Source organism: Ambystoma mexicanum, chromosome 6q, assembly GCF_040938575.1.
Source record: "Ambystoma mexicanum isolate Mex_15411 chromosome 6q, UKY_AmexF1_1, whole genome shotgun sequence".
NCBI lineage: Eukaryota > Metazoa > Chordata > Amphibia > Caudata > Ambystomatidae > Ambystoma > Ambystoma mexicanum.
Genome location: NC_090937.1, coordinates 656372748 through 656388192, shown reverse-complemented (window position 1 = coordinate 656388192; position 15445 = coordinate 656372748). Strand labels below are relative to the sequence as shown.

Below are 15445 nucleotides of genomic sequence, written 5' to 3'. Positions count from 1 at the left end.
GATAGAAATTTAAAAATCTGCGAACTATGACTAGGATACATGGCCTTACCTTGACCAACAAACAGTTGGATTCAGCAAGCAGAGCAGTATTTTGCAGGAGAATAGGTGGGTGGCCACAGGTAGCACACTGATGGGTTTGCTCTAAGCGGTCACAGAAGTTCACGGATAGCACGACGACGAGCAGATTAGCGTAGATCTCAGTGGTTGCCAGGTAGCACGTTCAGGAGTTGACTTGCAAAGCACAAAGATGTTCTCATGAGACATATCAAGTGGTATATAAAGTATTAGAAACAGGGGTGTGTTTGTGAATGAATGACGTATGTATGTCGTGGTATTAGGGGGGCGGCCTGCTTCAAGGGGAGGCCTGGCTGGAGACACTGGGTCTGAGGAGGCCATGTGACCGATGGCCCCTTGGCGTGGGATACCTTTTGAAGTGTACATGTAGTTTGGCACCTTGGCCTTTCGCGCCCGTGACAGCGCGCATCCACTGGGGCGAACCGCCTTTGATAGAGAGTGGGTGGGGTGGAGGGGCCTGGGGCGTGCACATAAGGCACAGGAAGACTGCTGAATGGAGACACACTTATGTCGATTGCAGGGGGGTGGCCTGCTTCAAGGGGAGGCCTGGCCAGAGACACGGGGACTGAGGAGGCCATGTAACCGATGGCCCCTGGGCGTGGGATACCTTTTGAAGTGTACATGCAGTTTTGCACCTTGGCCTTTCGCGCCCGTGACAGCCCCCCATGCCAGCGCTCACCCACTGGCGCTAACCGCCTTTGATAGTATATCGTTGCTTATCAATAACAAATGCCACATACCGGAGATTCTTGTGAGCACAGACCCACACTTTAACCGGTGTATTATAGTGGTCAAGACCCTAAGGCCTGTATAATCCAATGGTAATTGTTAGTATAGATATATGTGTGACTTTTATAGAGACATAACCTACTGAAAGACTTTGAACAAGTGTTATTTAGTTCATGCATTATCGAGAATGTTATGTTAGCTTAGATAGATAGTGACCACCCTGCTTCGCAGCGACCAGACCTTCACCCATTCGGAGCACAGATGTCTGACGTCCATCCTTGAATAGAGACACACTTGATTCATTTAAAAAATCAAAACAACCGTTGTTAAAATATATGTGGTGTTTTATTTTGTATCTTATTTTCATGACACAAAAATACAAGACTTTAAAGATTATACAGGTCAGGTTGCAGCACAGTCACTCGGGAACGTTTCTCTTATGGCACGAACAGCACAGGCGGGTATCACTCTTCGTACGCTGTGTCCAAGCCTCCCGTGGAGCCACCATGTAAAGGAACGATAGGCCACCAGCCTGTACCACCTGTGAAAAGGAATGAAACAAACTGTTTTTAAATGACCAAGATAAGTATAATAAACGTTTGTTGTCAATGACAATTCCTGTAACTAATGGCATTCTGCACGGACAAATGCTATCTAGACAATGCACACTATTGAACGACTTTCATGCGTTACTATGATATGAATATATAATTTTGGATATAGTAGAAGAACATGAAATAGGAGTGGCATGACAAGCAGAGTATGCTTACTCGTTACTCGGATTACGAGGACGAACAGTTGCGCGAAGTTCGTGCATAAGCACCATCATTATTCTCAACACGGCCCGTGCGAGGCAGGCTGCCCTGAAGTCTGGCTGCTCGGTGATGCATTGCGGTCGTGGCTCGCCTTCCGAAATGTAGGCCAGGCATCCCGAGTTTTCTCGGCAGCAGCAGTTCTCCTCCTCGGTTGGCATTAGCTCGCACCGATTGCATGTGCACCAGGTGGAGACGCCGTCCATGCGACTAGGCCCAGGCTCTTCATCTGTTGATTCGTCCTGCCAACTGCCGTCCGAATCCCCATCGTTTTCGCGTGCTTCCCTTTCCAGTAGTTCCTCCTCGATATACTCGGGCTCGTACGTGTAGGGCATTATTGTAGCCATTGTGTGGTAAACAAAGCAAAATAATTTACCGAGATGGTACAGGTGTTCAAAGGGGCTACAAGCGGCGAAGGTAGCTGACCAGAGCACAGAAACGAGTCACAAAATACTCAAAGTAAGACAGAGAGAGGAATGGAATCGAAAATCTGCTGCTGTGTGTTGTGAAACGGTCTGTTTATACTTATTGAGGAAAGAGGCGTCCTGCCATTTCCATGGCGACACGTCATTAGCTGAAGCGCAGCGAATGTTGACACAAGACGTGCTTTGGCGTTGGGAAATGGGTGGTACGAGTCTGCTGATGACAGGCTCAGGGGCGGGGGAATTGATTTAGTGCCGGAGAAGCAGGTCAGCCAGGGCGATGCGGCAAGTGATAGGATTATCACAAAATGGCGGCTCCCTGGTGCCTGTTTTCACGTGCGTTTAATGGACGAAATCTCGGGTAAGGTCCAGAGGAAAGTTTTCTAAAATCGAGCCACTTAGGCTTAAAAAAACATGGCCGACCCGTTAGGGACAATAACATTTTTTACTGGACCATGCCTTTAAACAATGATTGAATCAAAACAAAGTTCTTATATGCCAAAAAGAAACACACATACACTGACCACTCTAGTGTATTCATAAAATATGGAATGTTGTTGTTTTACTAATATTTCAGCATGGAGTACAAAGCATTTCATAACATTATTGAATGTATTACCCAAAATGTGAAATCCAATGCAAATATGTATGCTTTGTATAATAGTATACGTCTACAGTGTTAACGTATACTGTAGTCATGAACAAGGGAAATTGAATGAATGAATAAATAGATAGTAGTAGGTGAAAGAGACCCAGTGCTAAGAAGGTGTGCAAGACCAAAGCTGGTCAGTAAAGGTGCATGGAGAAAAAGAGACAAATAGAAATATTTACATGAAGGTTAACAAAAACTCAATTGTACAATTTAAACTTGAAAGATGTTGTAATCCACAGACAGTATCTCGACTTGATCGGACCGTGTCTTAAATCCTGCCGTTCAAAGACCTAGTTGGATCGCAATTCACAACATAAATCACTAGGTACTGTCTGTTGAGTCGCAAAAGACCCCACTGCAATAGTGTTTTATCACAGCATTATAAAATCTGTAGTCCAGCACGTTGATACGTGTATCATTCTTTCACATTTGGAAAAAGCAGTTGTTGAATGTGAACAGTACACTTCCTTATTCTGCTGTGTTTCAGTGTGGTTTCCTCAGCCTTGGAAGTGTACACCAATAGGTTCTGCCGACGCGACCAGGGGCGGACATAAGAGGGGGAAAGAAATTGTCCACTGGTTTTAGAGTTGGTCCAACAAGTGGACCACACATACACCCCTAGAAGAGTCGCAGTTTGGCGGCAATGTGGTTGTAGGGGCCGCCTTTGTCAGGGCATGACTGGAAGTCCCTGTTGGAAATATATATTCAAATAAATACAGTTACAGGGCTGTGTGTGTTTTGGCAACGGGATATAAGTCACAATGGGAAATGATTCATCAAATTGCTGGCAAAAAAAGAGAATGCTTATAGTAAAGAGCTTACCAATGGGGTTCTGAGGTCCCCTTTCTTCAATGCTCGACCCCAAAAGGCACGCTCCGCCTTGGCTGCCGTGCTCAGGTCATGTAGAAAAGATTGGGAGTATGGTGCTCTGGATGGTTATACAGGGATTCCAGAAGGAAGCTCAATTTATAGCATGTAGTAACTTCGTGCTAAAAAGAAGGAAGGACACCGAGACAAGGCAGAATGTGATAGTTGAACCTTGTGTGGCCATTAGAGGTATGTAAAAAAGGTAATGGGTACAGTAAACTGGCCAAATATGTCTTACCTAGCTTGGACTCCCGCAGTATTATAGAAGAGGAAGTTAGGAAAACCGCTGTCATACGATCCTAGTATGTTCTTTGCTTGACCGTGGGAAAATTGTCATCAAAGCTTGTTGCGTGCCGGGGCTGTTTGAGGCATAAAAATGGTCGAGGAACAGAAACACAAAACAAAACTCTGAAGCCTGTGAATGAGATGTGATTAAATCAAAAAAGAGAGGAAGCCACCATGTCGCAGTAACCTGATAGTCGTGGTGCTCTAGTGTTCTAAGACACGTTGGCCGCGTTCCGGTCGAGGTCCCGGAATCCTAGAGTCAACCGTGCGATCAAAGCACAGAATAGTAAAGAGCCGGTGTTGTGAACGGGGCTTGGCGTGTACATTGCCAAAGAGACCCTTAGCACTGGTTGGTGTTGATGGGAGACTGGGAGAAGCTAGACGGCCCAGGTCCTGGGTATGTCGGAGACGGACCAATCTGGGCAAGACCCACATACTTGGTAAAAGGGTGCACTCCTCTACACCACTCGGAGGTTTGCACGCCAACCAGGCTGCACATCATGAATGAGGGCTGCACTTGACTAGCCCTGGCATAGGAAAAATACATCTGTGTGTCCCAGCATGTAGTCTGATCCGGAGATCAAATATGCACAGTGGAAAAAAGGGTGGACAGGACCCCCCATTTTATGCTAAAATATAGGAATGGAATATGCTGCTGTGTCCATGCCCTCTCAGGGTGGGTGAACAAAGAAAAATACTGTGAAAATTATAATGGATAGGTTCCATGGCTCAGGGCCCCAAAATGTATGGAAACCGTTGTCTAAATTTTGCCTCATACCCAGGTACATCCAGGTTGCTGAATTAATTGATTGAAGACTGCGAGCTCAACAGTAATACAATTTCAGAGCAGCATGTAAAAGGAGTGGGTTTGGAGGGCTGACTCAGCAACCTCAATCCTTCATGTTGTTACACTGATTTTCCATACACATTCCCCTTTTCACACTTTTTGTGTAAGAGATGGGGAAGGCATTAGGTTTTGTTAGTATTGGTCACTTTGATTTGACAAAAACTGACTAGGACTGTTTTCTTTATTATTTGATGGTAGAGACTACTCCCATCATAGCTATAGTGCAGAGTAGGAGTTTTTTCCAAACCCCAAGAATTTAATAAAGGTTTTGAAACGTGTAACTCTTGTGTTAGTGTCATACTTGTGATACCAGGCCTCCCTTACAAGTTCCTCTGATAACTTAAAACTCTTCCTTCCGGAGTCACCCTGACAATTTCTTTGGGCTATGATACTCTGGGAGGTGGTTGTTTACTTTATACCTGTGACTCCCTTACGTCGTGAATTATGGAACAACTGCTACCTCTTGCTCCCTCTGTCTGCATGTGTGAGGAGTATTCATCAGTAAAATAGTCCAAGGCAAGATGTTTGGAGATCTTTTATCTCGATTCTTTTTAAAGGAAGTCACAATAACTCTCAAGTGCCTTTACTCCCTCTTCTCCTATTATAGAAATGCCATTTTCTCCATGAAATTAGTCTTAGCAATTTGAATGTAGGTTGATGATATACATCAGACTCACATGTCAAAGGTTTGTCAACTTACAGATCTGGAATTGGGGAATGTACAGAGCCTATCTCTGTTTACCACACAGACACACCATTAAACATGATCATCTTACACAACCCCACATTCCAAAATGAGTATTGGTGACACCCCAGTCCAGTTACTTTGAAAGATCCTGAGGGAAAGATCCTGGCTTCCTCCCAAGAATACCAACCCATCAACGAGGAGACTAGAACCCCAAACGATTGGTACAAAGAATCCTGGCTCCTCTTGGCAGCAGGAGAACTTGTGTGACATCTACAGTGGGAATCTGGGACGGAACAGACGAGTGAGGGCTCTCCTAAAGGCATGACAAAGTTTGACCCCACATGATGGTCTGCTGCGACCCACCCACCTCTCGCTCCAGAAAACCTCTGGGCAGTCATAGAACTATCCAGAGACTTAGCCTTGGCGTACCATATTAGCAAGGAGCACAGGAGTCCTCTTACGACTCTGGGAGACCACAACCATGTTCACAATTTACTGCAATCACTTTCTTCTGCTCCTATTTACCGAGGCATTCGACAACTAGACATTACATCAGTGCTAGGTAGAGCTTGCTAAGGCAGCAGCAACACTCAAGCCACTGATGCAGAGCCACCTCACTGATAGACCTCTTTCTCCTGACTTCAAATTATCGGTGGGGTACTTTAGGCCCTCAGTTGCTGCTGCAGAATGTCTCATAACTATAATGACTAAAAGAAAGGTAATACATGGGCACACTTGAGCACCCTCATTAGATAAAAGGAAACGCCTTGCAGAAAGAGATTAAGAAAGAGGAATACCTAATCCCAGAATGAGAGGCTTGAAAGAAAGAATCTAGACATCTTTAAGGCTGCACGAAAGAAATCCATCAAATCACATGAGCAAATGAAGTACTAGAAGCATCAACAGGTGATGTTTTATCTTTCATCTCCTCTCTGACTGAATCGTGCATTTCCATTGATAGATGCAGAACCTACTTATCTGCCATCGTGGAATATCTAAATGTCAGATTGAAATCGGTCACTTTATCAAACTCACTCAAAAGGTGTTTGAGGCCTATTAAAATATTTGCATAGAAGGAAACCTCACTACCCATGGGAGCTAAATGTAGCTGGTGGTTTTTATAAAAATTAATTTGAGTCAATGGCCTCTTCTAATTTGAGGTTGGGAACTATGAAAATGGATTTTGTTTTTTTGGTGGCCCAAGCACATGTGAATTACAAGCTGTGTCCTTATAAGAATCATACCTGATCTTTCATAAATACCAGGTGATTCATACCCTTCCTTTCTACTGAAAGTTGCATCAAATTGTCACATTAATCCAGAAATCTCTACCTTTCCTTTTTTCTTCATTGTACCTCAGATGCAGATAGGGCCCAACACACCCTGGATGTGGCTTTTATCTAGAAAGAACAACATAGGTTAGAAAAACCACATACCTTTTTGTATCTTTTGGTGGAGTTTCCCCAGTTATTGCAGCATCTAAAGCAACAATATCACATTGGCTGCTGACCACCATTCTAGAAGCTTATGAGACCAGAAATTAGACTCCTCTGAAGATGCCCATGTTTCAAGAATTAAATCGGCTTCTGTTGTCTTTCAAAGACTTATACCATTAGAGGACCATATACTGCTGCCACCTAGGCTACTCCAGATGACTTCTGTAAACATTGAGGTCTTGATTCCAACTCAGTCAGATTTGGTACGGAAGTTCTGACTAACTTTTTTTGGACAGAAAATTAGTTTCCAACCTTCCTTTTTCCGATTAGAGATGCTTAGAATATCCCACAAGTATGGAGGAGAGGGAGACAAAACGTTAGAATAGGAAATCATTACCATAGTGACTATGATACTCTTAGTTCACAGTCCCCTTTTCTCCATACCCCCTCCAACTTAATCCGCTTAATAATTTACCAAGTTTGACTCGGTCTGATGATTGGCTGGATTGTGTGCATGAGAGAGGACCCAAGCATGGTGTTGCCTTTGCAAAGGGAATTTCAATGTAATTAATTGACTGCTTCTGGTCAATACGGGACTATGGACTACAATAGTCACTACAGTAAGTTACTTTTACGTCTATTACCCTGTGATTCTGCCAATAGTGCTTAAAGTATCCAAACCTTACTCCCTAGTCCTGCATAGTTGCTTAAGCAGCTTGAGGTGATTCTTTTGATGAAGCTGTGGAACTTCTGAACATGGTTCAATTCTTAAGGTATTGCTTTGATTCACGGATCCATCTAAAAATCATGATGAGGTTATCATGTTGGTGTTGCTTCGTAAAGGGAAGGACACTGATTTGTCTCATTTCACTGCCAGTTCTGAATTTTTCCAGTATCTATTAATTTCATCCAGAAACATTTGGCTGAAAAATAAGGTGTTGATGATAGAACATTTATGAAGTAATGAGAATGCTCACAAGTAAACAAAGCGTGATCGCGACGGGAGAGACATGTTGTATATTCTTGTCAGTTAAATGGGGTAGGATTAGATGTCAAGTTATGAAATGTTTCTCGCAGGAAGGTTTACTTTTCATACATTCCTTTCAGTATCAAAGCAAAAACAGAATCCCAAGACCCCACATCATCATGGAGATCGCTTATTCCTGTCATCAAAGTCAACATCAGCACAGTGAGTGCATACATTTTTTCTTTGAATTTGTAAAATGTGCATTTAGAAAACTATTGTACATTATGTAATGTTCACAATTAAATCTACTTCTATGCACTGATTGTTTTGGGCTGTACTAAAATAAATGTTTCCTATACCCACTATTTCACATAGCAGTTCAGACCTTGTGGTTTGTCAATAGTGTATTGCTGGTGTGAGCCTAAATAGTATACAATGTTTACCTCTTGTTTGCTTCGGTTCGATGGGGCCGTTGGACCGTTACCTCCTTTTAAGCTTGAGTATGTCTTGCAGCTATTCCAGCCTTGAATTGCATTGTTTGTATTCCTTTCACTTAGTTCGAGAGGGCTGTGCGCCTGTGGCACTCCCTTAGATTCTCTTACCTTTTGGTGGTTTATCCAGCCTTGATTTGCAGAGTTGTATTCCCTTCACTCCGGTCTAATGGGTCTTTGTGTTCGTCATACTCCCTTGAGTTCTTGTATGTTTGGCGAATTTTCCAGCCTTGAATTGCATTGTTTGGATTTCCTTTATCCGATTTCGTGGGGCCTTCATGCCCGTTACCTTCTCTCCACTTCTTGTACCTGCATTGGTTCCTGTGTGTATGGGAACCAGAAGTTGTACACTGCGCTCACCTGTACAGTTCATCAGCATCTATTTCCCCGTCAGTACTTCTCTCGGCAGGAAAGTTAGTTTATGAATGGCCCTCGGGACCTCTGGCTTCGTCCCACTCTCGTGTCTCTGCATTGTTTGCTCAGTTCCTGGCCCATCACTGTCCCTCAGTGGTCACGCCACCAGAGAAGACAGTTTGCTTCGCGGCATCTCTTCCTCCCTGACTCCCTGAACAGAGCCTCCTGCTTAATAAAGCTACCCGTCTTCCAGCCTCCAGCTAGCCGGTCCTGTTTCCCCTCACATCACCGCTGGCTCCGCAGCACGATTTGACTCTGTCCTATGTGTCGATCCTTCAGATTATGTACTTCTCCCCAGAGGGGAGCCCCTTTCCATGAGGATAGGGAGGTGAGGCAGCTAACTGATAGTCCCATGTGGAAGGATCACATTGGAAGGGACTTCCCTCCTAGGGACAAGTATGTGGATCTGGCACACTGCCCCTTTATCTCCCTACTCCAAAGGGTAAAAACATCACCCAACCCTTCCTTACCCATGGCAAAGTCTGAGACAATGATAGATACTGCGATGAAGAATCGAAGAACGCTACCATCAAGCATGAAGAGTGTTCGGCCAGCTGTTGTCAATCAAACTGATGTTATGCTGGGGCAGTCCCAGCTACTTAAGCTAAACAGTAAAGAAGGACAAGGAGCGAAACAACCTCCGGAAGGGGAGCAACATCCGGAAGGAGAAGTTGCTGAGTTGTATTTTTTAGGTTGTTGGTGAGGATAGTTGTTAGGTCCTCCTCAAAAGAGCCTAGGGGGTTGAGGGGTCTGTAAAGGAGGTGGATGGTCAGGGTTTGAGAGTTGACAGTGGGCAGTTTAGCTGTTATTGATTTGCAGGAGTTGGAATTATCTGAGAGGGCGAGTCTTATGTTAAGGGGAGTCTTGGCAATAATGGCAAGGTCTCCGCCTCTAGATTCAGTTATGTCAGCTCTGAGGATAATGTAATCTTCCGGGATGGCCAACGCGAGGGCTGAGCCTGCGGCTGCATGGAGCCAGGACTCGGTGATGGCTAAGAAGTCCAATTTGTCAAATAGTATAAGGTCTGCTATGTCTGTAGCATGGGATACCATAGAGTGTGTATTTATTAGGGCACCTCTGAGGAGGATGGTGGTCTTAGTAGGGGTTAGCACAGTGGCCAGATTGTCGGGATTAAGCTTGGCATAGATGTGATTGGGTTATGTGTGGGCAATATTGGAGTGCCTATGTGCTCAGGTGTGGTCCAGTTTCTAGGTTTAGTATGGGGGGAGTCTCTGGCACAGAGTACCAAGCTTTTAGGTAACCTGGCGTGTAGTGTTAGGTTTCTAGTGGGTGGACTGCAGGGGGTGGACATGTTAGGCCGTTCGTAGGTAGGTTGTGAAGATGTGTGTATGAGAGGTGTGGGCGGCTGGGTATAGGTCATAGTGTTAGGCGGTGGGGAATCTGCTGAGGCAAAGGTGAGGAATGGGCCAAACTGACTAGTCGAGTAGATGAGATGGAGAATTACTCTCAATAGGGCTGAGTAGAATATACATTATAAAGGTCGGTATAAGTCGGAGGAATGATGGGCTGTGTGGGCTCAGTAATGAGACGAGAGCAGGTGGATTGGGCTTCATTAGCAAGTGCAGACAGAAGCACCTCAGTAGAGCGAAAGCAAGGCAGGTATTTGTTTCAGTTCTATCAGTTTAAAACATCCAATACCACAGGCAGTTACACATTGGCACAACAGAGTAGTGTAGGGCATAACTGCTGTTATGTAAAGAGGTAATTTCAAATTTTCTGTGTGGACATAGTGTTTTCGGTCGCAAATTATTTGATTGGATAGTTTGCACAATACATCTTTTTAGTGAAGGATTATTCTTCTGTGCCCCGTGTATTTGATCTTCGTGGTGGCTGTAAATATAACCTTTCACATTGGTTATATATGTGCTGCAGTAACAGTGTCTTCAGTTGGGCAGTATGTTATGTTACTTGGCATTTATATAGCGCTTTATATATCATTGGTATGACCTTAAAGCGCTGGTAGATTGGACGCCTTTGGGAACGTAGTTCTGGTCAGTAGAGAGAGATAGTGTCGTAGGGTGCGTGGGTGCACCGAATATGTGTGCAGCTGATGTAATTGCCGGATGGTAGCTGCATCCTAGCGTTAGATGTGGTGCTGAAGATATCAGTAGGATGTGTGCAGTCTGGTTGGTGGACACACAGACTGGGCTCTGGCTGCGTTAGGCCTGAAGGATGCATAAGTGAGCAACTAGCCCGGAATGTGCTCGGTTAGCTGCGTTTTATTAGGGTGATGAGGTGCTCATGTGGTCGTATTCGTAAGTGAACAGCTAGGCCGAATTAATCAGGGCTATAGCTGTGTTCTAGTTGAAAGATGGTGTATGGTAGAGAGTAAGCGTAGTGATGTGATATGATGGTTATCTTTAAAGCGGCTGAGACCAGGCACATGAACAAGATGGCAGGGAACAGGGCAACACACGGACACATAGAGACATGGGGCTGGGTTTACAGCGACAGGAGCGGGGGGACACGGATATATAGCAACAGCATGGGGAACAGGAAAGCAGGGTACACAGTGATACACGTGTGGGGCATGTTAACATTTACATTTGCATTTCTATGCAGATGCGACTCACGCCAATGTTCACAGCTTCACCCAAGTGTGGGACATGCTGACATTTGCATTTCTATCTAGAGGCGAATCATGGCAACGCTCACAATCCTGTCAGGGTCTGGTGCAGGCTAATGTTGACAGTTCTAATTGAGTGCGGAGCAGGCTAGCACTCACAACTCTTAAGTGCGGAAGTGGCACTGCTAACATTCAGAATCTAGTATGGATCTGGGGCCCGTCCAATGTTCACAAATCTACTAAGTGCGGCATTGCTAACATTCACTATCTAGTAAGGGTCTGGGCAGGCCAATTTTCAACAATTCTAACTAAGTGCGGAAGTGTGGCATTGCAAACGTTTGCAATGCTCTCTGGGTTTGGCGCAGGCTAATGTTCACAAGTCTACTAAGTGTGGCATTGCTAACATTCATGGTTTCTATGGTACACCACATTGCCCTTATGTGATGATTATCTAAACAGTAACACAATGGGGATCATATTGGTATGCCTCAAATATACTGTTGCCAACAACCTTGTATTCCATGAGAGCAGTTGCCGAGCAGGTGTCTTTGAGAGTTGCAGGAGGACATTGTCTGCAAAGTAGAAACATGTGTGATTGTCTGAAGGTATTCCTCCTATTACCGCTGGAGCCAATCAGTTGTCTCACAATTTAGTGCTGTCATGGGCCAACATGTTGTTCAATTCCCATGAGTAAGAGAATGAGACTCTTGCTGCTTCATTCCAGTACTCCTGGTAGCAGTGATAACATACCCCTCTGCCACCAATACTGCATTGCCACAAATTGTGTCAGTAAAATCTGTATTCTTGTAGACTGTTGGCAGAATGGAATTACCATAACCACAAAAGTGATGCGTGGAAGTTTTTGAATGAATCTTAATCACTGGCATCGCTCTGGGCAACCTTCCACACCACTGTTTTTTAGCCCTTGCAAAGGGGTCCAGCCGTATGCAAATCAGTCATGTACTGCCACCAATGGTGGCAGCCCAGCCTGAACTGCTAGCTCAGGTCCCTCTGCAGGGAAACACAAGCAACCCCAGACATGTTTCGGCCTGGAATTACTGCCAGTTTCTAATGGTGGTTATTTACATCACCAGTGCAACACATTTTGTTAGCATTTCCTGCAACGCCATACTGCAGTGACTTACTGCACTGAAATAAAACTGGCACATATACGTGTTTTTTAATTTTTTTATCTGGACTAGTGTACGAGTACTGCAGAAAAAACATGTCCCCATGGTTACATATGTGCTATGTAAAAACATGACACACATTACGTTGCACATTACTCGTGACCCGGTCGACATAAAGCATTCTTAATGAGGACTTCAGTAGTACCATTAAATACTACCAATAATTGATTGGTTGTGGGCAAAAAAATATGTATGGTAGTACCAAAGTCATCATTGAGAATGCTTTAGGTGGACAGTGCAAGAGAGAGATACGTCCTGATGAAGTCCTTGAAGTGATGCATTAGGGATGAAACTTGCATGTAGGCGTAGAATGTAGAGGTTTTTGTTAATCTGTTTTGAGGCTATGATTTGAGTATGCATTTTTGTACATTTTAAATTTCGCCGCTAATACGTTGTGGAATTGTTTTCTGAACACTTAGATGGATTATGTTTAGGCGCAGCACTCCCCCTTTACCTACACATCTTGTCGATCTACTTGTCCTGTATGAATATAGTTTGTACAAGAATAAGAGGTTTTGATTGTTTCTCACTGAAATAGTATATATGATGAAACATACCAAATAGATAATGATAATGATGTGTTCTTTATATAGCGCCTTTATCCAAAGCGCTTTACAGAGCACATATTTACATACAATATCACCCAACCGAAATTGGTACTCAAATACATCTGTAGATCAGAATGCACACTATTTAGTTTGACTTTTCATAGAGTTAGACAGAGTCAGACCAACCCTGACTGGACCAACCCCAACTGGACCAACCCCAACTGTCACTACTTTCGGAACGCCTTTGCATCCTGATCCTCTTCCCAGCCCCATACTTGACAACAGTGCACTATAAATATACCACTAATTTGGTGAATTGTCTAGTGCTTCATGCGGGATTCCTCCAATTTCCAGAGACTAAAAATTGACATCACTAATATTTCCACTCTGGGTCCTGGATGATAAACCCAGGACACACGGCATTGTCTTGGTCGCAAGGCAAGAATGTTGCGCCTCCCACTCTGCTTTATTTGTCCCTTCTCATTCTCCATGTGCAGCCTAAAGGTTCCCAGCTGAAGTGCAGAGTTAACAACGACCTCAGCCATGGTGCTCTAAGGAAATGTCATCAGCTGCACTATGCCTCTCCTGGGACCTAGCGCTCAATCAACCCTGTCAGAGCAGATGAAGAGCATAACGATCTTCCCTTGCAACCTTTCACAGAAAGAAGTTATGATTTGGCTCAATAGTTAGTGTCTTGGGCTATGTACCGCAGACCAGGGTTCATTACTTTCTATTGAAGCGGGTAAGCAGTAAAGAGCCACACTTGAAAGCCCGTTACTATGTTGTGGTTTACTGAAAGCTGCTAAAAATATATCTCTTTGTAACACTGCTCTTTACAATGACACTTTCAATTGGATCTACTATCTGGAGTGTAACAGTAGCAGAAAATGTACTTCAATGCAGATCTGAGAGTGCATGGAGACCACTGGACAATTCTACACACATTCCCAAATATAAAATGGTGAGGGAGCCAGAGAAACGGAGGGAAACGGTGAAAGTCAATATATGCTGCCACAGAAAGCATTGAATGAACACATTTTTAAATATACTTGAGCTCCCCTCAGGAAGCTAACTGGGCTGATTCTCAAATGGGCAGCCATATGAAATGCTCCCTTTATGCTGGCAATCCTGTGTAACATAGTATACTGCATTATGCAATATCTGCAATCTAGCTCCTAATTCTCAGTGAAAAAAAGCATGCAGCGTGAAAGCGCTGAAAGCCAACGTTCATTTCAAATGGCACATTAAAGCTGAACATGGCAGTTCTGAGAAGGGTGCAAAGGAAGGGAATGTGCCTTATAGGGGCAAAATGCTCATCATTAAAGACAATATACTCCACTTAGAAAAAAAAAAAACACGGTTCAGATCAGGACAATGCTGTTTCCAAAAACAATCCACTGCATGATGGTGTCTTCAAAGTAAAATTGTGGATAAGTCAACCCGGTGTTAAATCCAATCTAAAAATGTTCCTGTTAAAGAAAACATTTAATCCCATTTTTGCTTGCAGGGACTTCCAAACAAAGATTTATGACAGTGCCAGACCACTGAACATCACATGAGCCTGTCAGATTCTCATTTAAGACCCTCTCATGTCCACACTTTACTACAGAACTTGCGAAAAGGTACAGTTTAATGGCACTTAGAAATGTTGTCTGTAGTCAAATAATCTGACCATAGAAAACAAGTACTTGAAAAGGCAAGAACAGCTTGCATTGATCAACACAACAGTCCTAGTAAACTGTTCTCGCATTAGCAAAATCAAGGAAATGGCTCTCTCCTGGGAAAATCCTGCAAATATTCATAATCCTCTGTGTCCCCATTTTAGCCTTTGTCATGGATTTTGGGTACATTCACTGTGTTCCAAAATGTCCATGATGAGAAATCTATTGTTGGAATCAACAAGAGGGCACTTTGATACAGCTCATTGGATCCATAGTCTCCGCTCTACTTTTCCCAATTCTTGGCTTTGGTTAGACATTCGAGGCTCCTCAACCGCTTTCCTCTCCAGCTCCTCCATCCTATCCGTGGGCACTGCCTTTTTCACAAGCACTAAGCCCATTGCAGGGGAGACTTATTTGTCACAGCAGACATCAGTTTCTCCCTTGCCTCTGTTTAGTATTCTTATGACTCTCACTATGGATTGATGCCTCCTGTGTCCAGTGGTTTCCTTTACTATTTTGAGTGGCTCCTCATTTTCAGTGGTGACGTGAAGCATATTGCTATGAAATTCATGGCAAAGAAATTCTGACATCTGCAAAATTCACATTCTCTGCTAAAAAACACTGAGAGTGGCATAGTTTATCCGCAAGTTGGCTGGCTGGACAATGATGGGTTCCGATAGGTATTTCTTTGGGCCAGCCACCTTCTTTCAAATAGTTGAAGAAATCGCACACATCCGTCTTGTTCCCCTGCCTACTTCAGGATGCCAGACAGCA

General features: G+C 43.9%; 1 protein-coding gene across 11 annotated transcripts in view; it reads left to right on the top strand.

The window, feature by feature from the left end:
• The window catches only part of BLTP1 (bridge-like lipid transfer protein family member 1), a 2946455-nt gene that overhangs the window by 137572 nt on the left and 2793438 nt on the right, over positions 1–15445 (top strand). For all 11 annotated transcript variants that reach the window (XM_069631149.1, XM_069631145.1, XM_069631146.1 and 8 more), the window contains exon 7: positions 7921–8002. In XM_069631149.1, the coding sequence (XP_069487250.1) occupies positions 7921–8002 (82 nt within the window). The remainder of the gene's footprint in view (positions 1–7920; positions 8003–15445) is intronic.